This window comes from Acartia tonsa, chromosome 8 (genome assembly GCF_053477335.1).
Source record: "Acartia tonsa isolate MP-2025a chromosome 8, ASM5347733v1, whole genome shotgun sequence".
In the NCBI taxonomy this organism is placed as follows: Eukaryota; Metazoa; Arthropoda; class Copepoda; order Calanoida; family Acartiidae; genus Acartia; species Acartia tonsa.
Window position 1 is genome coordinate 48,894,729 of NC_137267.1, and position 27,044 is coordinate 48,921,772.

At 38.2% G+C, this 27,044-nt stretch overlaps 1 protein-coding gene across 1 annotated transcript in view; it reads left to right on the forward strand.

Moving 5' to 3' along the window:
* The first annotated feature begins 4,456 nt into the window (after nucleotides 1-4,456).
* LOC145326660 (fringe glycosyltransferase-like) overlaps nucleotides 4,457-27,044 on the forward strand; it is a 32,874-nt gene continuing 10,286 nt past the window's right edge. Inside the window, exons 1-9 of the mRNA XM_080170026.1 lie at nucleotides 4,457-4,569; nucleotides 11,368-11,463; nucleotides 13,499-13,597; nucleotides 14,021-14,081; nucleotides 14,885-14,991; nucleotides 15,444-15,503; nucleotides 16,331-16,396; nucleotides 16,775-16,856; nucleotides 20,565-20,647. Coding sequence (XP_080026152.1) covers nucleotides 4,457-4,569; nucleotides 11,368-11,463; nucleotides 13,499-13,597; nucleotides 14,021-14,081; nucleotides 14,885-14,991; nucleotides 15,444-15,503; nucleotides 16,331-16,396; nucleotides 16,775-16,856; nucleotides 20,565-20,647 — 767 coding nt within the window. The remainder of the gene's footprint in view (nucleotides 4,570-11,367; nucleotides 11,464-13,498; nucleotides 13,598-14,020; nucleotides 14,082-14,884; nucleotides 14,992-15,443; nucleotides 15,504-16,330; nucleotides 16,397-16,774; nucleotides 16,857-20,564; nucleotides 20,648-27,044) is intronic.

Here is a 27,044-nt window from a genome sequence, read left to right on the forward strand (position 1 = left end):
GTGGCTAGCTAAAGTAACGATCCCCCCCATACATTAACCCTATCCCCTCCCCTCCTACTGGATGAACGAACTGGCCAATAAATGATGTCCATGTTAGCAACCATAATTGACGATAATTTCCTCTTTCGTAATATCCACGTATATTCTACATCCATGTATATGTGGTAAGCCGAAGCGTTTCAGCTCACCGGTTGCGAGTTTGAATCCAACGAGCCCCTAGCCTTGAAGTATTCTACCAAAACAAACTAGCAGGATTTACTCATACAGAAATTATATTTAACTGAATACATTTACAATGGGTGGTTACTATATATATACAAAATAGATTATAACAATAGGTTAGGTTTGAAGGGGGTGTGGGAGACAAGGGCGTAGCCCGCGGCGGTAGACATTCTGTGGGGTAAGCTGTAGTTGCCTGAGGGGCGCGGGGTTGCTAAGTGTCCGTGCCCCTCCCCTATTTAGCCAGTCCAATCTGACCGCTGCGCAACGGGGTCATCTGCGGTCATGAGGTGAATGGTGATATAATAGGATTAGTGCAGAAGGCTTGACGTGATAAGCCACTGCGTAGCAACTCTGTAAACTACCCGTCCGTCCGCTGCCGTATTACCACAACCTCCCCTTCAAGGGCTGTGGGGCTCCCGAGCCACCAGGCCTTGAACCTGGGGATACGGCAGCCTCTGTCTGCGAACGACAACATCTTCCTGGGGCACAGCTCGGTGCAGGACAGCCCTGGCTATACAGGCTCCGCGGGACACTCACTGCTCGGTCTGACTGTGGTTGGATATCAGCATTGTCAACTCCCGGTTGGCTTCCAGCTGCGGGTTGGCGACAGCCAGGCCCCGTCTTTGGAAGTTTGGCCTTGTTTGCAGGACTAGCTCTGTCTCGGCTGGTAACTGAACACGGAGGCCTAGGCTCACTCTAGAGGCTCCCAAGGGGGGGACAACAATGGAAGAAGGCGCGTAGAATTCCATGGGGGCGCCTGCCTTGTCCAGGTTGCTCGGCCTCTTAGCTCCCACTCGGATGGGGACGGCTGTAATCTGTAGGGGACACATCGCTTCAGCTTCACCCTCTGGGGCCGCCACTTCCATCTCAGTGGCTGCTTCTTCTCCTGTAGGCTCGCTGCTGGCAGGCAGGGGCTCCATGTCAGCATCAGGGTTCCAGACTGCATCCCTAGGCGGTTCTGGGGCTGGCGGCGGCAGCGGTGGTTCGTTGGGTTGGTGCTGCAGGTTCTCTTCTACCGGGTCACGATCCTGGCCGCTAGGCTGTGGGGCGGCGGCTGCCGGCTGGTACACTGGAAACTGTCCTGGTTCACTAGCTGGCAGCGCCGCAGCTCCGGCTGGCAGCTCAGTGGCGTCCTCGTCGCCGTCCAGGTCGCCTTGGATGTCTGTTGGAATCTGCTGGGCAGTGACATCTCCGGTGTATTTGCGCAGTCGGCCGACATGCCCGGTGATTTCCGAGATCTTGGCTGTTGGAGAGGCAGGTTTGATGACGTAATGGACGTCCGTGGCTCGTCTCACTACCTTCCAAAGGCCAGTCCACCTCTTGGTAATCTTGGCTGACTTCCCTGGCACCAGGCGGGGGGCCAGATACCAGACCAGGTCTCCAACTTCGTACTTGGCCGTGCCTTCGTAACCGGCCGCGCTCCTTCAGATGGTTCCCTCTTCTCGCTGCTGGATTGCGTCGTACACGGCATGGTATCGTTGCAGGAGGGCTTGGACGTTGGCTGGGACTGAGGCATATTCAGTGTCTGGCAGCCGGAGTACCAAGTCCACCGGAAGCTTGGCCTCTCTCCCAAAGTAGGCCAGGAAAGGGGTCACGCCCGTGGATCTGCAGGCTTTGGTATTGTAGGCGAAGGCAATTGCAGGCAAGTGTGGCTCCCAGTTGTTGTCATCTCTATCCAGGAACAGCCGCATGCCTGTGTTGAGCGTCCGATGGAACCTCTCCACCCGGTTGGACTGCGGGTTGTAGGGCGGTGGATGTGTCAGGCCAATCTCAAGCTTGGAGGCCTGTTCCTTGAATACCTGGCCAGTGAACTCCATCCCATTGTCGGAGTGGATCTTCAGGGGACATCCGAACGTGGCCAGGTGGCGGTGCAGTAGGGTTTCAGCCACCGTGAGAGTGCGCTTGTTGGGGATGGCGTAGAGGCTGACAAACCGGCTGAACCCATCCTGACAGGTGAGGAGGTAGCGGTTCCCGGCTGGCGTCTCTGGTAGGGGCCCCACCAGGTCAATAAACAGGACTTGCTGTGGATACCCCTGTCAGGAGGGCACGTGTATACCTAACTTCAGCCTCTCCTTGGTGACCTTCTGTACACACTCAGGGCAAGTCTGAACCATCAGGCGGACGTCACGGGACAGGTTGGGCCACCAGAAATGCATGGCAACGCGGGCAATAGTGGCCAGCCATGGGGGCTCCATGGGCCAGGAAAAACGCGTCCTGCTGGAGGACCGAAGGCAGCAGGTATCTTGTCCTCTCCCCTGTCAGGGTCTGGTCGGTGGTGGTGAGGCAGCCATGCTCGTCGAGTCCCAGGGCTGCAAAGCGGCTGGCATACTGCTGCTCGTTCCGGTCCTTGCCTCATAGCTCAGCCTTAGTTGGGGCCTTTCCGTCGGCCACCCACTGGCGGACACGGAGCAGGAGGGGATCCTGGGTCTGTGCTTCTAAGACTCGGGCCGGATCCAGCCGGCAAAGGGTGTGGAGGTATTCAGCCTGTTCTGCTAATTCTTCGGCGGTGGCTGTCGGCATATTATCATCCTCCCGGCGGCTGAGGGCGTCAGCATTGGTGTTCTGGGTGCCAGGACGATGGCAGACAGTGAAATCTAGGGCCGCTAGCTCCTCCTGCCAGCGGGCCACCATCCCTGTGGATGTGTTCAGTGACTTCATCTGTAGCAAGGCTGAGGAATCAGTGTTGATCTGGAAACTACGGTAGGACAAGATGCCGTGAAATTTCCGAATTCCATACATGATGGCGGCCATATCTCCCTTCCAGGACGGGTAGCGAGTTTTGGGGTCGGTTGTCTTGCGCCCCACGGCGGCAATGAGCCTCTCCTTGCCGTCCTGGCATTGGCTGAGTATGGCAGAGATGGCGCGGCTGCTGAAGTCTGTGGTGAGCTGGAACACGGCTGGTAAGTCAAACCTGGGTGGCGCTCGGATGGGGGCTTGGCGAAACTTGTCCTTGAGCTGTACCAGCTGGGCTTCCATCTCAGCTGTCCAGGTCAGTGTCTTGGCCGTTTTCTGCCGATTCATCTCATAGGTGAGGTCGGCATACTCGGGGATGAACAAGCGGTAGTAGCCAAAGAACCCCAGGAGCGCCAGCAGGTCCTTGGGGGTGATGGGGGCCGGCCAGTCAAGGATGCGGTCAATATAATCCTCTTGCATGGCTATCCCCTCACGGCTGAGGGTGTGGCCCAGATAGTCTACTTTGGCTCAGAACAGCTTGGTCTTAACTGGCTTGAGGCGGATTCCTCCCCTGCGGTGGGCTTCCAAGACTTCCCGGAGCCTAGCCAGGTGGGCCCAGGTGTCTTGGTGAAAGGTCAGGACGTCATCAAGATATGACTGGAGGTTGGCCGTGCTCCCGTCCTTCTTCTTGATAGGCACCAGGGGGCTGCTCCAGGCTGAGTCCGAAGGCTCTATGACTCCTTCTTGCAACCAGGTGTCCAGTTGTTTTTCCAGCTCAGCCTCCTGCCGCGGGTTCAGATCCCGAAATCTCTGGCGGATCGGCTGGGTCCCTGGCTTGAGGCGCAGCTGTAACTCTACTACATCAGTGCAGCCGGGGGTAGAGTTTGAGAAGACATCCCTGTACTCTGACAACAGGGTCCAGACCTCCTTCTTGAGCAGGGGGTCCTTGCGCAGAAATTCGTTCTCCTCCATCTCAAGGGCTGCCCACACCAGCTCCCCAGCCACGGGGAGGCCGGCGTTCAGCAGGAGAGGCATCTCCCCCTCATTTACCACCAACACTCGGAACACGCTGGCGGAGCCAGGCCTGTGCGCATACAGGCCTTCTGGGATGACAAGATACTCCCCAAACCTCTGTTCTGGGGCAGATAGTTGGATGGCATCCTTGGTACGGTGTCCCACTAGCTCAACAGGGACAGCCATGACACCGCGGCCAGGCAAGACCACCCTCTTGGCCGTAGGGAGTTGGGGTGGTTGGCCATCGGTTGGAGTGACAGCACTTAGCCTGTAAGTGGCTGGCACGGGGTCAGCTTCAGCTCAGGGAGCCACCGGCCGCGATTTGACGGGCTCGGCGCCGGGAGGGGCTGAGGTGTCGGAGCCATGCGTGGCTCCGAGGGCGCTCGGCCACGATTTGACGGGCTCGGCGCTAGGAGAGGCCGGGTTGCCGGGGCCAGCCTTGGCTCCGTGGGCGTTCGGCCGCGACTTGACGGGCTCGTCGCCGGGAGAGGCTGAGGCATCGGAGCCATGCGTGGCTCCGAGGGCGTCCGGCCACGGCTTGACGGGCATGGCGCCGGGAGAGGCTGATTCCTGGGGGCTGGGCGTGGCTCCGAGTGCATCAGACCGCGACTTGACGGGCCTGGGCTCGGACTTGGCCGGTTGGATTGCTGGGGGCCCCAGGTAGAGGGGGCCAGGTGGACACGACTGGCCGTTGATAAATGTGTCGGCGGAGAAGATAGGCTCTGGAGGGCTGGAAATCTCGGGAAACGTCGTTGGCATGCTCTCCAGAGGCACCTTGGGTACTGGGGGCAATCCCATGGCTAGCAGGTTGGTCCCCCTGTGGGCGTTCAGCGCAGCATCCACCCAGTGCGTGCCTTTCTCGACTACATTCGGCTGCTCTGGCAGTGGGCCTGGCAGAGGCCCCTCGTAACTCAACTCTCTCTCAGCTGTCTCCCGGTCTATGGGGACGCCACGGAGTGGGATAAACTCCCCACGCACCCAGGGGGGTTGCATGTTGAAACAGAGCCTAGTTCCGAACTCCTTGAGAAAGTACCCTCCTAGGTTCAGAGGGTGTGAGAGATTCCGTACCACAGTCATGTGGTACAGATGGAGTATAAGAGTGTGTGAGACTGCCATATATAATTCATATAATTTTCCAATTACCTGAAGGGGTTGCCCTTCCTCATTAGCAGTCAGGATTTGGGTGTTGTCTGGAACCAACATCTGCTGCACGCCCATTGTGTGCATGAGGTGTTCAGAAATGATGGCAGACCCTGGTACACGGTTGCCAGAATCTACCATGGCATCGACCTGTACGTGCTGGGCAGGGTCAGGAGTAGGGAACCTCACCCTGATGTGGCAGGGGAAGTGGAGGTCCTGCCCTTGAGACAAGGGGGCCTCCCACTCGGCTGGGGTCGGCAGAAACTTCGGCCGTGGCCGAACCGCAGCTATGGTAGTATCGCTTACCATGGTGTGTGTAGACCGCTGGTGGTGGCTTATACTGTAGCTTCGAATCACTAGAGCTTATCAATTATCACTGGGTCAACAATTTTATATTTCTTTTTATCACTTGGTTGACATTTATAAACACTTATGTGTAGTTATCACTAGGAGCTCTAGGTGTGATTCTGTAAGCAATGGCAGCAGGGAATGTCCGTCCTGCAAGGGTCGATGGATGGCAGCGGCAGGGAATGTCCCGTCCTGCAGCGCCGCTGGTTCGAATACCGAAATATGGCGGCAGGGAATGGCCCTTCCTGCAGCGCCTCGGGTTCGAATCCTGGGAGGCAACGGCAGGGAATGTCCCGTCCTGCCGTGCCTTTGGCTCAAATTCTGCTAACCATCGCAGTGGTAGGCCTTACTTGTGTGCTGAAGCTTCGCAGCCACACATTGCCTTCTCAGGGAGACCAGCACTTAGCTGTCCGTCTCGTAGGTTTGGCCTGGGTGTCCTGGGGCTTGTCCCAGCTACACTTGCCAATCTAGACTCAGTTCTGTAGCCGTCTGAGCTAAATTATCCGATTACCGTGGCTGCGCACCTAGCGCTGCTCCCACATGGTACGGAAAAACGCCGTAAACTGGCGCTTTTAGCAGGCTAAATCTGCTTGCCGTAGGCCAGAGGCCTACATAATGCGTTCAAAATGATGGAAAATCGACCTAAAAAGGCCGTCTCGCGGGTCAGTTGGCTTCTCAGTTGGCAGCTGACTGTCCCCTTACTTGCAAAAGGGTCCAATCAAAGGTAGAATTGGCTAGTTTCTGTAGGGCTCGATTGAAACACGCTGACACCAAGATGTGGTAAGCCGAAGCGTTTCAGCTCACCGGTTGCGAGTTCGAATCCAACGAGCCCCTAGCCTTGAAGTATTCTACCAAAACAAACTAGCAGGATTTACTCATACAGAAATTATATTTAACTGAATACATTTACAATGGGTGGTTACTATACAGCATGACCCTCGAAAAAATATTTTTAAGCATCTGCAGCCCTTATTTCTCAATGAATTATTAAAAAATGCATATGTCCTTGTTTTCCATAGTATTCCACGTAAGTAGATATAAAAATATTTTTTTTACCTCCATTAACACCGGAGATTTTTAGAGCTAAAGTTTTGAAAAAGTGACTGAGAAAAAGAATTTTTTTTTGTTTCTCTTATTTTTTGGACGGTTATATTATGTTTTTCTGGCAACTGAATAATGAGACACAAAGAAAAACAAGTTAACTAAATATTTCTTTTTTATTCCACCAAAAAATATAAATTTTTAATGGCAAAAAATACTACTGAATGAATTGATTATTTGCAAATTTTAGGTTATTTATTAACCCTTATTTATAGAGAAGGATTAATTATGACAGTTACTCCGCCTACTTTTCTGACATCTCAATTATTTAATAGGGGGTAAATTAAGCTTTTTAGACTAAAAAATCATTATGTTTATTTTTATTTTCTTTATAACTTTTTTGTTATTAAAGTTAGGATTGTGAAACAAAAACAATTTTCCTGCTATATTCATAGAGATTTATTTGGTTTTTAAATCTTAAACAATTTTGCCTAATAAGTAAGTTTTTCAAAATATCATTAAACTAAAAAGACTCAAAAAATATGTGTAAAAAATGCTTTTTACTCAAAAACTAAATTTTTTATTTCATTTTTGTATAAAGTTTCTGCTAGTAACAAAAATAAAAGGATTTCTAGCTTAATTTTGCTAAAAAAGTCGTTTCATGTTAAAAGTTACTTTTTCCTCAGTCACTTTTTCAAAACTTTAGCACTAAAAATCTCCGGTGTTAATGGAGGTAAAAAAAATATTTTTATATCTACTTACGTGGAATACTATAGAGAACAAGGACATATGCATTTTTTAATAATTCATTGAGAAATAAGGGCTGCAGATGCTTAAAAATACTTTTTCGGGGGTCATGCTGTATATATACAAAATAGATTATAACAATAGGTTAGGTTTGAAGGGGGTGTGGGAGACAAGGGCGTAGCCCGCGGCGGTATACATTCTGTGGGGTAAGCTGTAGTAAAAGGGAAGGCACCATCTCCCGGTTGTATAGTTGCCTGAGGGGCGCGGGGTTGCTAAGTGTCCGTGCCCCTCCCCTATTTAGCCAGTCCAATCTGACCGCTGCGCAACGGGGTCATCTGCGGTCATGAGGTGAATGGTGATATAATAGGATTAGTGCAGAAGGCTTGACGTGATAAGCCACTGCGTAGCAACTCTATAAACTACCCGTCCGTCCGCTGCCGTATTACCACATATACATATTTTATGAGATCGTTTTAGACTATTTTCCTATTTTGTCTGGGGAAAGCCAATATTTTAATACATATAAGAACAAACAAAAAAAACATAAAAAAATAATGGAACAAATATGAGATATATTTACTGTTCTAACGTAATAATTTGCAATATTAAAGGACGCCTGCAAGAAATACCATGCTTTAACTGCTGAAAGACTGCCACAAGTAGACCCAATACCCCAAATTTAAAGCCTTTAGCTTCAATAACAAAAAAGATCTAGGCATTTCAAAATAGCATTTTATGTACAATGAAAATTTTGAAAGATTTACAATGCTTATAAAAGAAAAAACAATATTAAATTACGTCGCCTAGACACAAAATTATGACTTTATCTTTGTCAGAAACTTAGATCACATCTCATAGTCAAAATCCATGAAAAAAATTCGATTTAAATTGCATTTTTAAACAAAAATCAAACGGATACAAAGGGGGAAACTAAGACAAGCTCAGCTGTGATTGGTTGTTTAGCTGATTCAGCCTTCTGATTGGCTACAGTACAATCGGTACAATGCAAGTTAAACTTAATTTTTTTTAATGATTTTGACTATAAAAATGGGTATTTTTATTGTAAAAATATAATTAGTTACTGGTTGCCTAAATTTATGACAAAAATAAGCTTATAATTTTGTTTCTAGGCCACATAGTTTAATTTCAAAATTTCTAACATTAGCACTGCAATTCTTTCAAAATTTTCATTGTACATAAAATGTCATTTTAAAATGCCTAGAACTTTTTTGTTATAGAAGCTGAAGGCTTCAAATTTGGGGTATTGGGTCTACTTATGGCAGTCTTTCAGCAGTTAAAGCGTGGTATTTCTTGCAGGCTTCCTTTAATGGCTATATTAAAGTTATTTTTTTGAGAATAGGGTAATATCTTCCAACTCATCCCTCCTGCCACCACTCAAGAAATATTTATGTATTATATAGTTCTATTGATATTTAAAACCCTTATGTCAATTACTTTTTACAATTAGGAAATGAGCTATGTTCTGTTTGTTCTGAAATGTGTAATAGAACAGGTAAAAACACTTTCCAGCATAGGTTCGAAGCTGATTGATATCCACTGGATTTAAATCAGCCAACCTGAAAATCATGCATAGCATCTTATTATAGACAGCGTTAAAAATTATGTAATTAATGCCAATTTTGTTACCCCGAGATTTCGGCACCCTGGAGCAAACAAAACGGGTTTAATTCTTATATTTTTTCGTTTAATATTCCTGGAAAGCTGTCTATAATATGATGCGATCTATTATTAAATTGTCCATTTTTTTGTGTCTTAGAGTTTCAAAGACTAGCATAAAATCAAAGATGAAAATATTGTTAAAGTTAAGTAGCTTTCTAATAATTAAAAACAAAGACAATCAAGCTCTTTTCATATATTTATTCTTGTTTTCAGTGCGAAGATACTTGTTGCTATGTAGCGGTGTGCTGATTGTTTTTATTCTTGGTTCCACTGTGACATTTCTTTGGGACAGGTAATTTTAGGATGTCTAATTTCTATTATCAGTTCCACTGTGCCATTTCTTTGGGACAGGTAGTTATAAGTTATCTAATTTCTATTATCAGTTCCACTGTGCCATTTCTTTGGGACAGGTAATTTTGTGTTATCTAATTTCTATTCTCAGTTCCACTGTGCCATTTCTTTGAGACAGGTAATTGTGAAGCATAGTTTTGATAGATTTCATTCTTGGTTACACTGTGCTATTTCTTTGGGACAAGTAATTTTGTAGCATGGTGCTGTTAGAATCTATTCTTGGTTCCACTGTGCCATTTCTTTGGGACAGGTAATTTTGTGTTATCTAATTTATATTCTTGGTTCCACTGTGCCATTTCTTTGGGACAGGTAATTCTAGGATGTCTAATTTCTATTATCAGTTCCACTTTGCCATTTCTTTGGGACAGGTAGATTTAAGTTATCTAATTTATATTCTTGGTTCCACTGTGCCATTTTTTTGGGACAGGTAATTTTGTGTTATCTAATTTCTATTCTCAGTTCCACTGTGCCATTTCTTTGGGACAGGAAATTTTAGGATGTCTAATTTCTTTTATCAGTTCCACTTTGCCATTTCTTTGGGACAGGTAGTTTTAAGTTTTCTAATTTATATTCTTGGTTCCACTGTACCATTTCTTTGGGACAGGTAATTTTGTGTTATCTAATTTATATTCTTGGTTCCACTGTGCTATTTCTTTGAGACAGGTAATTTTGTGTTATCTAATTTATATTCTTGGTTCCATTGTACCATTTTTTTGGGACAGGTAATTTTATGCTGTCTAATTTATATTATCAGTTCCACTGTGCCCTTTCTTTGGGGTAATTTTAAGTGATCTAATTTATATTCTTGGTTCCACTGTGCCATTTTTTGGGACAGGTAATTTTGTGTTATCTAAAATATATTCTCAGTTCATCTGTGCCATTTATTTGAGACAGGTAATTTTGTAGCATAGTACTAATAGTTTTTATTTTGGTTCAACTGTGCCATTTCTTTGGGACAGGTAATTGTGTAGCATAGTACTGATATATTCCAATTCTCGGTTCCACTGTGCCATTTCTTTGAGACATGTAATTTTGTGTTATCTAATTTATATCCTCGGTTCCACTGCACTGTGCCATTTCTTTTGGTAATTGTTGCTGATAGTTTCCATTTTTGGTTCCACTGAGCCATTTCTTAGGTAGAGGTAATTTTGTAGCATAGTGCTGATAGTTTCTATTCTTGGATCCACTGTGCCATTTCTTTGGGACAGGTAATAATGTAGTGGAGTGCTGATAGTTTTTATTCTCGGTTCCACTGTGCCATTTTTATATGCATATTAATGTTGTAATCCTTGTTTTTATAGAGAAATTTACTTACTTAATATTATTACAACATTATAAACATTGATTTAAAAGGAGGAAAATTAATAAAACTTAGATAGGAAATCATTATACCTAATACAAAGTAGAACTGTGTCTTTCCGTCTATCAGTCTAAAGCTTAATATCTCGGTAACCTCTGAACTGATTGGGCTTAACTCTCCATGGGATATAGCAACTGGACCTGCAGAAGTTTTATGCTATTTTTGGGGCGGTTGGGACACTCCTTCCTTCCAAAAACCCACTTAAACCCCTTACAAGAAAATATATTCCTGTCTAAGTTTGAAGGTGCATTATTTTTATTACTTTTTCCCATTCTTGTAATAATAAAATAGGGAGAAATAAATGTGCATTAGGAACCATTAAAATAATGAATCATTTCCAGGAAGTAAGGGAGGGGACAATGGGCAATTAATTCCATTTAAGAGTCAATCAGAACCTGCTAAATTCTTGCACATTCCCTTTAAGCCAGTAACCGAAGTGTCCCTAGACTAGAAAAGAGAGAGAGAGATAGAGAGAGAGAGAGATAGAGATAGAGAGAGAGAGAGAGAGAGAGAGAGAGAGAGATAGAGATAGAGATAGAGATAGAGATAGAGATAGAGAGAGAGAGAGAGAGAGAGAGAGAGAGAGAGAGAGAGAGAGAGAGAGAGAGAGAGAGAGAGAGAGAGAGAGAGAGAGAGAGAGAGAGAGAGAGAGAGAGAGAGAGAGAGGGAGGGAGGGAAAGAGAGAGAGAGAGAGATTGAGGATGCCAAAAAAACCGAATATTTTCAATGAAAATCAAATCCTAAAAATTTAGCTTCCATTAAACACTAATTATTCTTGTTATTTATTTCAGGTTAAAACTTAGTTCTGAGCCTACTGTGAAAGAAGTTCCAAATCCCCACTATCTACCTCCTTATCTTTATACAAATAATTTATATATTAAACAAAGGTAAATGTTTTTTTTACAGTATGGCTTAAAACCGATTTTTTCCGCTGGATTAGGATTTGTTCTTAGCCATACTAAAAAATTATGTATAGCATCGTATAACAGAAGTCTAAAATCACCACTATCTACCTTCTAATCTTTATACAAATAATTTATACATTAAACAAAGGTAAATGTTTTTCTCTAGTATGGCTTCGAAACCGATCAACATCCGCTGGATTAGGAATTGTTCTTAGCCATACTGAAAAATTATGTTTAGCATAGTATTACAGAAGTCCAAAATCCCCACTTTCTACCTCCTTACCTGTATACAAATCATTTATACATTAAACAAAGGTAAATTATTTTTCCAGTATGGCTTCAAAACCGATTGATATCCACTGAATTAGAACCTGTTCTAAGCCATACTGAAAAATCATGTTTAGCATAGTATTACAGAAGTCCAAAATCCCCACTATCTACCTCCTTATCTTTATACAAATAATTTATATATTAAAAAAAGGTAAATGTTTTTCTCTAGTATGGCTTCGAAACCGGTTTATATCCGCTGGATTAGGACTTGTTCTTAGCCATACTGAAAAATTATGTTTAGCATTGTATTACAGAAGTCCAAAATCCCCACTATCTTACCTTCTAATCTTTATACAAATAGTTTATATATTAAACAATGGTAATATAATTGTTCCAGTATAGCTTCAAAACCGAATTATATCCGCTGGATTAGGACTTGTTCTTAGCCATAATAAAAAATCATGTATAGCATCGTATTACAGAAGTCCAAAATAACCACTATCTACCTGCTAATCTTTATACAAATAATTTATACATTAAACAAAGGTAATATAATTGTTCCAGTATGGCTTCAAAACCAATTTATATCCGCTAGATTAGGACTTGTTCTTAGCCATACTAAAATTCATGTTCAGCATCATATTACAGACAATTTTCCACGAATATTAAAATATAAATCATAAAATTTATACCAGATTTGGTAGCCTTAGTATAATAGAATAGATTCAAACTTAGAATTTTCCATTTTAAACTAAGCAAAAAGCTGTCTATAATGCGATGCGATAAATAAATATTACTAAATAACATAACTGTTATTGAAATAAAGAATACTAGCGGCTTCGCACCTAGCCTCTAGGGGCTTTGCCCCAAGAGGTTTGATCAAACCAATTTTTCGTATTTTAGATTTAAAAGAAAAATTTAAAAAAAATTTATTTGGTTTTTTTTTTGGGGGGGGGGGGTAGTCGAACCCACTATTTTATTTTAAGTTTTAAAAAGAATTTTTTTTGAGGGGGGGATTTTTCATGTTTAGGGGGGTTGTGGGTGTCCCAACCCCTTGTTTATTTTACAATTAGTGATTGAAACGCTGGATATTCATCTTGATGAACCAACCAATCAAAATGCAATAAAAGTCTCAAAAGTTGTTAAGCCAACGAAGAGGAAAACATTATTATAAAACGTTTGGGACTAGTGTAATAAACAGCCCATTGTTCCCTCCCGTCCTGAACTGAAATCCACTTTGTCTGATTTTGAACGACAGTGGCGTCTTACATGTTTTATGTTTAAACCTTTAAAGTAACAGGATGTGTGTCTGTGTCGTTCTTTTCAGGGAGGGAGGAGACATTGGGCTGTTTATTACACTAGTCCCTAAAGTGTTATAATGATTTTTCTTATTTGGGTTACTTTTATTGAATTTTGATTGCTGGGTTCATTAAGTTGAGTGTCCGAACGTTTTAACCACTAATAGTATATACAGGAGGGGTAATTTTGTGTAACATTATTGGGAAGGTACATATAAAAAAGTTACTTAGTTTTCTTGCTTTATATGTACATTAAGCAATGGATTTATTACTTGGATCCTACACCAGATTATCATGTACTCTAGCAGGCTAAAATAATCCCTCACCCCCTCCCCTATTACTGGATCAGAAAAGTGCTAACCAATAAATGACAGAGGAAATAGCAACCAAAATTGAAAACAAAATTTCTCCTGTCATAATATCCATAATATTAGATCTATTTATTTCAGACGGATATCTGAGCCAAAGTTAGACAATTTGAATCTCTCCATAGAACCTTTTAGAACATTTCTTGACAACATATTTATTTCTGTAAAAACTACCAAAAAGTAAGTATGTATATAATAAGGATGTAATTGTAAACATCCTTAAAAGCGAGGCTTTAAAATAAGAATAAAGAACAAACGAATAATAACTCTTGTAGAGTGTCAGAACTTAATAATAATTAAAAAATCTTTTTGCAAAATTACGTAAATCTATAATACAAAGTAGATAATGTCTGTCCATCCGTCTGAAGCTTAAGATCTTGGTAACCACTGAACCGATTGGATTCTACTCTTCAGGGTATATATCTATTGGTCCTGTGGTGGTTTTAAGCTATTTTTTGGGGGGTTGAGGGGGCAATTTTCACTACTATGTCTAACCTCTGTCATTTACATCAAGCCATTTTTTTCTAAACCAATCAAAAATAGAATTTGCTTATCAATTTTATCTTATTCTACTCTTTATAAAAATATATTCTTTGTCTTCAGATATCATTACCCCAGACTTATAATTCTACTTGAGACGTGGGTATCTTTATTACCAGACCAGGTACTAGTTTATTTTAAACTTCAACAAGGATGACAACATCCATAAAAGCGAAGCTCTTAAACGGTAGCACAAATGAAAATTAGATTATAAGATTATCCAAGACTTATAATCCTACTTGAGACGTGGATATCTTTATTACCAGACCAGATACATGTTTATTTTAAACTTCAACAGGGATGACAACATCCATAAAAGTGAAGCTCTGAAACGGTAGCATAAATGAAAATTATTATATCTAAGACTTATACTCCTACTTGAGAGGTGGGTTTCTTTATTACCAGACCATGTACATGCTTTTTTTTATACCTAGCGGCTGCATATTTCATTTCTGTAGATCAGAAAACTTCATTTAGCGAAATCTTTTGGTATATACAGAAAGACAGACAAAGGTCGTGCAATCAAAGAGTGGTTGTCTGTTACTTAACCTAATATCCCGGGTGTTTGGACAGAAAAAGAGAAATTTGGCTCTCCTTAGTTTTGAGATTTTTTGAGAGATCAAAATCATAATGTTTATGAAAATTTGATATTGAAATTTTCTAGTATGACTTCGAAACAGGTTAAAATCCGCTGGATCAAACCGGTTCTCAGTCATGCTTATTGAATCATATATAACATCGCAGTGTAGATAATTTTCCAGTTAAAATAAAAATCATAAAATTCATACTAGTTATATTCCCCCGGGCCTTTGTTCCCTCGGGTCAGAAAAAAGTAAAATTGTTATCAATTTTCATTAATCATAATTTTTCATTTTTATTTCCGCGGAAAGCTGTCTATAATACGATGAGATAAAATTACTATTCTAGACATGGTTTTTCACCGACTGGTCTCCGGAAGACGACAAAGATATGCTTCTGCAAAACAGAACTGGAAATAGATTAATCTACACAAACTGCTCATCTTCTCATCAAAGGTAATGGATATATTATATGCGTGGATATATTGACAGGTAAAAATTTGTTGCCAACTTAGCTTGCTAAAGGACCTCATTTATAGGTCAGTTCGTTTATCTAGTTTATCAGAGTACATGAAAATCAAACATTCATTCAACTACATGTTCTTTCGGTTGTATACTTTTTTGTACATTCAGATGTCTGTCCCCAAAAGTAACTGATTCATCTTAAATATAGAATTCACTTTTGTACTGTATTTCAATTTACTATTATTTTACAAACTTTTTTTCTGCTAAACCTGAATTAGATTAATAATATCAATTTTGTCTGTGGATTGGAAAATAAAAATTAATAACATTATGACTTTTGTAGACAATTGTCTTAAAAACGATATCTACAATACATATTTTTGCAGTATAAATAAAATTAACCTTTTAAAATTTCCGCGCAAATAGTTGCATTTTTGTTTTAGGTTAGCACTGAGCTGTAAATTAGAAGCCGAGTTTGAACATTTCATTAGATCTCATAAAAGGTAAATAATTCTTAAAAGTAACAAAATCGGTGTTTGTGTGTCTATCAGTCTGTCTGTACCGAAGAATCTAGTTAACCGCTGAACCGATATTGTTCTCCTTTTCAGTGTAGCTTCTCGTAGATCCTGGGAAGATTTAACCCTTTAAGTAAGTAAGTTTCTTATTTTTAAAGCTAGAAGAACAATTTTTTTCCAGAAAATGTTTCTCTTTATGTAAATTTTACATTATAAATTTCAAAATATAAAATTCAGCGGTCGCAGCTGTACTTGGAAGCTGCCAGCCGCCGCAGTCGGTGGTCGGCGGAAAAACGGCGGCGGATCTTTATGAAATTTTAATACGTTATGTAGACATGTAAGAAAAGCTTAAGTTTAAAATTTGAAGTCTCTAAGTCAAAAATTGTGGCCACAGTAGCCTTTTAAAGATTTCTGGAGACCTGGAGGATCAGAACCTGCAGGATCATACCTGGAACCTGAAAGTGACTTGAACACCTGTATTTCATATAAGGATGTACTACTAGAGGATATTTTAGTATTTTGGTATGATAACATGTTTGTTTTAGACAAAAAAATATTTTTGCTCTTTACCTGGATAACCCTGCCAGGTTTACTGGCATTCTGTGCCCGCCAGGATGGAGATATTCAAAAAAATTCCATCTCTCAGTTATGTGTCATACCCATACTTAAAAAGTCACGCAGTTTGGGCTTTTTATCTTTAACACAAAGAAAATGAGATAGAAAAAACCGGGGGGGGGCCTTCAACGCCCCCCCCCCCCGACCGTAAAGGGTTAATAAATATTATATCCACACAATTTAAATATTCATATTTTTAGTTGGTGGTGCCATATGGATGATGACAACTATTTGAATCCTGTAGCTCTAGCTAAAACATTACAAAGGTATCAGTACAAGCAAAGCTATTATATAATTAGGTTATGTACGCAGCGAAAGAGGGGACATTGGGCTTTATATTACACTATACCCCAAAGTTTTATGATAACATTTTCTCATTGCCTACAACTTCCGGGGGTTTCATTTAATTTGTATTGGTTGGTTTATTTTGTAGAATGTCCAAACGTTTCAACCACTAGTTGTAATCTTCAGAAGGTGGTAATTTTTTTGTATCATCATTGGGGATGCCTGTTATGTATCGTCTATTTCAGATTTTCAGAGTTTAATATTCTAACAGTTCAGGCTTTGGCTTGCCATTGGTAATTCAAAAGTGCTTGGTTTCCTCATAGGTTTAACTAGAAAAAAATAACTTTTTTATCTTACAGGTATGATCCCTCTCAGCCCTGGTATATAGGCCGTACGTCCACAGCTACACCCCTCACTATATTTCATCAAGATGAAAACCAGGTACTTGCTTTTAGGGAGGGAGGGGACATTCGTTGGGTCAATAACTGTGTTGACTTTAATTAAAGTTTGATTGGTTGGTTCATTAATTTGAGTGTCCAAACGTTTCAACCACTTATTGTGTATAGGCTATATTAGTATATGTAAGTATTTATTTGAGATATTATAAAATATAAGACATAAGGATTTAAAATCAACCTTTTAATTGAAATATTTTTATTCAGCAGTCTAAATGCTGTATTTTAAGGCAATCTTTCTCATATAGTACTGTTAGTACTTTCTAGAGAGAGAGGGGACATAATTCTTTAATTTTATTACTGTTAAGATACTATAGGCATACCTAAATTACCATTACCATATTATAAAAATGGATTTATTATTACTTCGATCTTACACCAGATTTTTATGTACTTTAATAAAGTAAAAACTTTTAGCTGGCTAAATTAACGATCTTTACCACATTTCCTCCCCTTTTACTGGATATACAAACTGACCAATAAATGACAGGAAAAAAACAACTAAAATTGATGATAATTTTCCCCCTGTCATAATATCCACGTATATTCTACATCTATTATAATAGATTTACATAATTCCATAAATATGATTATGAAAATCTAATTATAAGGAACTGTCTTTTCTTCATTATTCAAAGCGAAGCTTTTCTATAATTGGGGTTGGTTTGTCCGTCCTTTGTTCACTTTACGTTAATTGAATCAGGTTATAATTGTCCTATAGATTTAAAACTTTAAATATTGATTCCTATATCAGTTAGGTAAAATTTTTAACCTTTTTTGGCAAAAAGTTTTTATGATTTTTGGAATACTGATGCCTAAACAGTATCCTCAATTTCAGCGGTTTTGGAACAAATTTACTGTTTGTTTTTGTTTCGACTTATATATTTATGTTATGCTTATTTAGTTCTGACTTAGTTAATGTTCGTTTGTCCGTTTGTCCTAACGTTTCAGAGCTACGCCTGTAAAGATGTTGCCATCCTTGTTTACAGTTAAGATACTATAGACATACATACATATAATTACCATTACTATACTATAGACTTTTACTTTTAAATATGATTATGGAAATCTAATTATAAGAAACAGTTTTTTCATTATTTTTTGTATATAAAGCAGACTCATTAATAATAATAATAAATATGTAAATATATGATTATTTAATACATGCAATCACGGCGTCAAAACTTACGTTTCCGGTAAAATTCCGAGAGAGGACAATTATCTGTCTATTGCAGTAGATTTTTTTAGTTACACTAATTCTTATGATAACGTTTTCTTATTTGTTCTCTTAACAACTTTGGGATCTTCAGTGATAGGTTGTTTCATTAAGCTGAGTGTTCAAACGTCTCTATTTTAATCTACAAAAGGGGTTACTTTGTGTATCATCATTGGGGATGTACATCAATTTTTCGGCCATTGTCTGAGTAATATTATACGCAATTTTCAATTTATCTGTAAAACAGTATTACAAATGTATTGCTGAAGTCAAAAAGACTTTAAAAGAATCGTTATCAATTTTGATGAAAAAATAAGCAAAGCTTAGATTTTTAGTCTAATAAACAAATCTATAGTATAGATAACTACCTGCCCACTATACCCATGATCATTTTCGTCTGCTAGCAAATTGGTGTGTTTTGCTTCTTGGCTGTGTTAATATTTCCGAAATTATTGGTTGATTTTCAATGACCTAATTGAGAGTCGGCACAAGGTGATTGGGATGGGGAGATACAGTTATTGAACTCATCTATTGTTTTACTCTAATGTCAAATGATCGACTAGTAAGATATACATTGTTTGATTCTTAAGATCATAAAAAAAATTTTAATTTTAATTTTCGTGTTTATTCAATTAATTTCTTTTGCTTTTTAGAGGTTTATATATTCTTTTGAAATTAATTCATAAGTTTATAGAAAAATATTCAATTTACTACTTAATTCAATTAAAACAAAGATAACAGCATTCATAAAAGCAAAGCTCTAAAACGGTAGGACAAACCAAAATTAACACTTGTAGAGTGTCAGAACTGAATAAGCAGAAAATAAATGTATAAGTCTAAGTTTTGTTTAAATATAAAATACATTTTAATGATTTTTTTAGACAGAGAAGTTATTAGAATATTAGAGCTTATAATTCCAAAAACCAGTATAAAAATTATTACGTCATACGGGCGAGGCTGCCCTCCATGACACTTTAACGACAGGTCCAACAGTCAAGGATAACTTATAAGAGCCAAATCCAACTTATTGATTGCATAACCTTTGTCTAACTGTGCATGGTAATAAGTTATGCCTGTTTTGGGCCCAGGCATTTCCCTCTACTTTGTTTATTAGTGTGTCCATCTGACATTGCAGCAGTAGGAACAATTTTTAAAGTCTTTAGTTAACACGCGGTGTTGAGCCAAGATTCGAACTCATCAACTCCCTGTCGACTAGCGGCCGCAGTTTCTTTTTAATTGATACTTTCAGTCAGTCAATAGAATAGCTTTTAATTAAAAGATTTTTGCCAATTTGAAAGGTCTAAAAAACAGTTAAATTGTATTAGAGTTATGATTTTAAACAGACGTCTCAAAGCTTATTAAAACAAGGATGACACATTGCATTGTAGAATGCTAGATCTGAATATAAAAGTCGAAAAAAATTGTAAGTAAATTTGTTGCTATTTGTCGCTGATAATACTGTACCTTGATATGATAAGAATCAGTATTCAAAAATCCGTTAAATTATAACATATAAAAAATGTTATCAAATAGGTTTTACAATCAACATATTTTGATGGACGTACGAACTTTCTGTTAATGTTTATAGAGTTGCTACGTTTTTTTAAATCGTACCTAATATTTATAGGAATCGATATGCACAGTTTGAAATCGATAGGAGAGTTATGAAATGTCTAAATTGACGAAAAGGGATAACCGTTACGGACTGACCGACCTACCCTAATTATAGAAAAGCTTCGCTTTTAAAAATAAATATTAATATAAGAAGCTCTCAATGAATAATGATAATTATTTAATATACATTGACGTAAACATAAGTTTGAATAAGATGGAAATTTTAAATTCGTGATTTAAAATTAAAATTTAATTTTTGAAGAAAATTTTTTTGTTGTTGTAAAGAATAGTACGAGCTGGTTTTTAGTTTGATAATATAAGAGCAATGAACCAGGAATAAGGCATAGCCAACAAGCGAAATTAATCTAAAATAATATTTGGGGTGCATATTAAAAGGTTGTTGTAATCCAACGACAGCTTAAAATCACGTATAGGTTTCGTATGGCGTCGAAATCGATTAGTATCCACTGGGTTAGACCCGGTTCTCAGCCATACTAAAAAAATATTATATTAAAAACAAAATACCACAAATATTAAAATTTTAAAAAATCATAAGAGTAATATAAGTTTTGCTAGACTAGTCCATTTCGGCTTCTAACATAACTGGTTTAAATCTTGTATTTTTTTTATTTTAATCTGCGAAAAGCTGTCTATAATATGATGGTTTTTATGAAGCTTTTTATAGTGCCTATAAACGACGTCATACTGGCCTTTCAATGGTCAATTGAAATGTATACTGGCCTATCATTGGTTATTATAATTCTGTGTATTGGCCTATATCATTGGTCATGTGTACTGTATGACGTCATTTTTATAGGCAATATTAAGAGTTTCGATTTTTATTTTAAGGATAAATCTTTTTAGGCCACATCATTTTGGTTCGCCACTGGAGGTGCAGGATTCTGTCTGTCAAGAGCCCTGGCCTTAAAAATGTCACCGTTTGCTGGGTAAGTTCAGTATTTGTATTACATTTTTGGAACTGATTATTTCCTAAAACCAGGGGCGTCCAAGCTTTTTTATTGGGGGGGGGGGGGGGATAAAATTTTGAAAATAAAAAAACCCCAAGCTTATTTTGGGGGGGCAATCTTTATTTCATAGAGGCATTTTTTTTATTCGAGGGGGGGGGTAATCACCCCATTACCCCCCCCCCCCCTTGGATGTCTATGCCTAAAACATACTTTTAAGTTGTTCGCGATCAAGCGTCTTAATGTGTAAATTATGTTCATACAAAATTCTAACCGAAAATAGAAGGCTTGCAATAAATGTAGCTAATGGCAAAACGATAATCAATAAATTATAATGCACAGGTATCTCATAATGCATAGTGCACATTAATACGCGAAAAAGCTATTATCAAATTTGTGACAATTATGAATTGCCTTTCTAATATCTTTTCAAAAAGTGTATATGATTATTACTCTTTACTTTAAAAAAAGAGGCATGGTTTGAAATCAGTAGTTAATATCAACATAATTAGATTACAATATTTTTTTACAGTACAAAGACATACTACAGAAATATGCATACCTGTTAAGATATTTTTAACCGCTAAAACAATTATAAATAAGAGAAAAAATCGCCAGGAATTTTATTATTACAATTCAGTAGAACAATCGATATATTATAACTTGGATGTTGCGCCATATGTCTATGTACTCTGATAAAGTGATGCTAACAACTGGCTAAAATAACTACACCTCCCATCCACCCCTTATACCTTATCCCTTCTCTTCATACTGAATGAATGAACTGACTAATAAATCGACTACAAATTCTCCTTTGTCAATATATCCACGTATATCCTAAATCCATTAGTAAAACATAACTGGAGAGAGTTTTAGCTGGGTAGCATTTCTGTATAAAAAATGAATAATTTATAAACCACTTGAGTTCGTGTTAATAGTTTGAAAGAAATCTAATTTTATAGTCAAATACACGTTAAATAAATCAATACTACTAAAAATAGATGTTGATAAGCACTATTTGAATCAGGAATAAGTTATAGCCAACAAGCGAAATAAATCTTAAGTAATGCTTGGAGGGGGGGGGGGGGGGTATCAGATTAAAAAACTAAAAAGCCCCCAAATCACGAAAAAAGTCAGGTGAAATGGTTGTAGGCTATTTCATTTTTAGATTTTAGGCTTCAGATTGCTTAAGGCCTTTTTTAAATTCCTAGAATACAGAGCTCCTGATGCTAAAGACAGCATCCGCTAATAAAAACGCTCTGAAAATAGAAAATAAAAGTCATTGTTTGTATTTACTGCGAAGTTTGACATAAACAAAACATTTTACTTGAACTACGTTATAGTGAAACATATCTTTAGATTATCCTTTAATTTTTTTTATTATGTTTTATGTTCTAAATAATGACAAAGATGAGTTTTATTTTTGTTCTTTCAGTAGTGAAGCTACTCAATGATCCCTAATGTCCATCTGTCCGTCTGAAACTTTTAAGAATAACGAGTTTTTTTATCGGCTCTTATTTAAGATAGACGACTGAAAAATGTCCACATTCCCAGTATTATGAAGCATATTTAAGTATTGCGGTAGCTTTTTGGCAGCTTTTGATTCGCTATATTTTTTACAACATTGGTTTTTGTTGTCACATTTTGTGTTTGCTGGTGGTAATATCCAAATGAAATTTTTAAATTCATAAGCATATACCCATTTATTTGGTGATATCTTTAAAAAATTGCTTGTTTTTGTCAGAGGCGTGCAGAAAGGGGGTGTTGGGTGTGGATCCACCCCCATAGGCGTCAAAGCTTTTTTTTTGGGGGGGGGTAAAAAATTTTAGGGGGGGGGGTAATTCGTGTTTTGGGGGGGTAAAATGGCGCGCGGAGCGCGCCGAAATTTTTTTTTACCCCCCCCAAACTGATTTACCCCGGGGGTAAAATTTTTGGGGGGGGTAATTTAATTATGTAAAAAAAGCACCTACCTAATCTATTAAGTTAATACGTACTATCCTATAACATAAAGTAGTAAGTAAGGTTTATTTGACTATAGCTTCAGATTTCATTACTTTTAATACTGAGTTCTCCTTTTTAGGAAAGCTTCACATAGATCCCATGATGGTTCCACACTATTATAGGTCAATCCTTTGAGTGGTTTTAGGCTATTTTTCTCCTCCCTTTTTACCCTTTAGAAAACACGAGTTCTTAGATGCTAAGGGCGCCACTACTATTCAAATATATAGTAGTATCTCATTCTTTAGAACATAAAAATACAATAATTAACTCACTAACCAATGAACCAATATGATTATACTTTAAAGTGAAGCGTCTTATAGGTCCTGGTAAGTTTTATAACTAGTTTTGAGACACCCTGACATCCTCCCAAAAGAAATCGCCTATAGAAATTCTTTTTCATTATTTAATGAAATATTTAATTTAGTTAGGTATCTATTTTATGGAATCTTCAGTGCTTTACAATTACATCATAGATCCCCGGGATGGTTTTAGCCCTTATAAAGGCCCAAGCAAATAAAACATGATCAAACTATTAAATTTTTTGTTATCATGGTTAAGAACTGTTTTAACTGGTTGGACTATATTGGGGTATAGTCCCTTTTGTGGCAACGCTCTTTAACACAGTGGTCCTCAAGGCAAAAGAAGTTTGACAAAACCTACCATAAAAACGGACTATATGGCCATCAAATATACATATTGGAGGGCCAGGAACTGATTTTCTTAAAATCATAGCTGTTCCTTCTTGTGGTTTATTCCATTTTAAAGTTAACAGACCAAATTCCCTAAAAAATCAAGGTTGTTTGTCACGATTTTGTTGCTTTGGATTCAAACCTTTATAACTTTGGCTGTATGAAAGACTCATGAAAGCTAAACCTACCATTGGAAAGCCTATTGAATGACAATTTCAGACATAGCTTTAAATTCTTTGTAGCTTTCTTAATTTTTGCTCTACAAGGAAAATTGTAACCAAAGGGAGAAAATTTATTGATAAATCTATTCTCAGAAAGGCTTTCACTAGGGTATTTTAATATAAATTTTTCAGGATTTTTCTTATGTTCAGTGATTCTTTTGATGACAAATGCAAAAAATACACTTTCATACATTTAATTTGGTATATTTGCATTTTTTCTACCTTGTGCCAAAATTTTTTTATAAAAATTATAAGTTGGTGTATATTTTTTTGTCCAAAATTGTACATAAATTTCAGGAATAAATATTAAGAACCATCAATTGCTACATTTTACATGTGTAGTTTTAAATTTCCTATATTTATGGTTGTGTAGGAGCCTCAAAAATGCTGAACCTACCATTGTAAAGCTTGTTGAACACTTTATCCAAATAAATCTACAACTTTAAAAAAAATTGACTAAAAAGGCTTGCACAGGATTTATGTTAGGTGTAATAAATTTCACCAAAAATGTTTTCTTTCCTACAAAATTTGGAGTAGAAGGGAGGTTACAAAGCAGTAATAGTTATCACATGTCCTGTTTAAACACCAATCTATGGAGGGGGTGTGCCCCCCCCCAAAAAAAATGGTGCAGGGCTTAGGTGCCCCCCCTTTCCCCCCTAAAAAGGGAGGGGGGTAACATTTTGATAGTTCAAAATAATGCAAAATTTTAAAATTAAAAAACATATTTTTTTCAAAACTCAACAAGATATAACATACCCCCCCCCCCTGGCCCCCCTCCCCTATCCCATATCTATAGGGGATAATTCACAGTTGGGGGAGAGGGGGAGGTGTAAAAAGTACATGAAGAGTCATCATCATTGCCTTTTAGTTCTTGGCAGAACGTAGGCCATGCACAATGGTTCTCCAATCTTCCTTTGTTTGGGCACATTTTGAGTCAATGCTGAAAGATGGAATTTTTAAATCTTTCAGTTCACTTAAAGGGACTGTAAACGTAAATTTTTCTCATCTTAATATCAAATTTTAACATCATCTCATTCATAATATCTCACATATAGAGCAAAACGCGCTTTTGTTTGCTTAAAAAACGGCTTTTTCCGATGATTATTATAAGGTACAGGGGAAGGAAGAAATTTTACATATTATATAAAAAATGCATTAAATTTTTTTTCTCATTATAGCTAAAATTAAACTTTTTCACATAGTTCTTGATTTTTCCTAACAGTTATCTAACTTTAACATAATCCTTGCTTTAAACCAATGTATAGTTACTTAGAAATTAATAAAATAAGCAATATTTTTTATTGAAAACCAAATACAATAACAAAGCTAGAAACAGGTTTTTTTATTAGTATCTAATTAACTTTAGATGGCCCATCTCTCGCCCACCTTTAATTACAAAATTTGTAAATAATAAGATGCAATATTTCTTTATAAACAGTCTGATAAAAGTGTAAACTAATTCTCCAAAGTGGGTTATTTATTGTCCAACACAATAAAAAAGGATATTATCACTTCAAATAATCTCTGAGATTCAACCCTTTGTAGACAGTGATCCACGGCTTTTGGTTAGCCTTTTTGAAACCTAATTATTCTTGGCTAGTATCATTATAAACTTTTTTGATACTTTGCCCAATATCTTCAACTCCATCTTCCTCTTGAAGAGTCAACAACTCAAATCTGTTCTTTGGAGCGAGCTTAAACTCTTGTAGCTTTTCAGAGTTTTGAAGGGTTGTTAAATTATATTTCTTCCTGGGGTTAGGGTTTGAGTCCTGCTTTTTAAATCTAAGCTGAACTTTAGAAGATAGAAGATAATAGTCTGAATGGTCCTCTTTCAACCCTGACATCAAGGAGAGAACCTTTTATACATCTAGATATACAGATGTGGTCTATCTGTTTAAAGGTTCTTTGATCTGGTGATCTCCAGGTGGCAGTATGAATCTTCTTGTGTTTAAAGATGGTTCCACCAATGACAAGTTTGTTTTCAGTACAAAAACTTACAAGTCTATCACCATTGTCATTTTCCTTGCCATTACTTAAGCCTAGACCATATTTGCCCATGACTTCTTCTAAATTCTCATTATTACTCCCCTCTTGAGCATTAAAATCTCCTAGGAGCATGGTCAGGTCCTTTTCTTTATGACCATTCTTAAATACAGAGTCAAGCTGGTCATGAAATTCGTTTTTGACCTCTGTATCTGCTTGTTCTGTAAAAGCATATGCTACTATAATTCTCAGATTGATGTTTATATCTGAGGATTTGAAGTAAGCCTCCATGATTCTTGGACCATGGGGTTGGCAACTGATCATGGCCTGCTCTGCTTGCTTGGTCAGCATAAGAGCCACCCCTTGCTTATGTCCTAGATTCTCATTCATATGGCCTGAGTAAAGTATTTTCAAGCCAGAATGATGTTTAAACTCTCCATTATTTGTCCACCTTGATTCGGTGATAGCCAGGATATCAACCCTGGCTTTAAGCATTTCTCAGCAAATGTTTTCTTTCTGGCCTGACTGAAACATTGTCCAAACATTCCAGGTGCAATTTTTGCTGGTCTGCGGGAATTCAGAATCATCTGCCTGACTAGTCCTTTAGCGGTTTCCCAGCCAAACATCATATTGTTGATTCCAACCTCTACTTCCTTCCCAAGCCCAAAGTTAAATTGATCTTTACTTTGTGCAGATTGAACGTGAGCAGGTTTTTTTCTATGGAAGGATTGTTAGCCACGCTTTTCCTCAACAGTTTAGCGGATTTAAAACCGACACGCAACTAGCGGCCAATGGATCCTATAAATAGACACATTTACTGAATCAAAACTGGTTTCACCTAAATTGTATCTGTTCCTTCTTCGCGATTATAGAATTTCAAAGATTTTAACAAAAAATGTGTGATGATTTGACTTTAAAATGGCCTTTGTTGTAAAATATATATGCTGTATATTGCCCTTAACACATGAAAGCAGTAGTTGTTTTAAAAACCTTTTTTTGTAGATTAATTATAACTTATAAAATTGTCGACGGGGTAACTTCTGACTTTAATAATGCTTGTTTTTCTTCAAATTACCTTGAAATTTTAAACTTAGAAAGTAAAAACAGTAATAAAAAATAAACATATCATTTAACTAAAAATACTGGCACAATTGATTTACAACATATACTTTTTTTAAAATTGAAGCTTTTCTACAATTGGGGTCGGTTAGTCTGTCCGTCCGTCAGTAACAGTTAGCTTTTTAGGTGGAACAATTACCTTTTTTATTAACTTGGACATGTTAGAATTTTCCTATCGATTTCAAACTTTGCAAGGTTATTCCTGTACTAATTAGATACGGTTTAGAAAGCGTATCAATTCTATAATCATTACCAGAATGTCCATACGCCCATTTTTAATATGTTGATTTTAACTTTTTTTAACAACAAATTTTTATGTGTAAAAATTATCTAATTGATCTGATTTTTGGAATACTGATTCCTAGG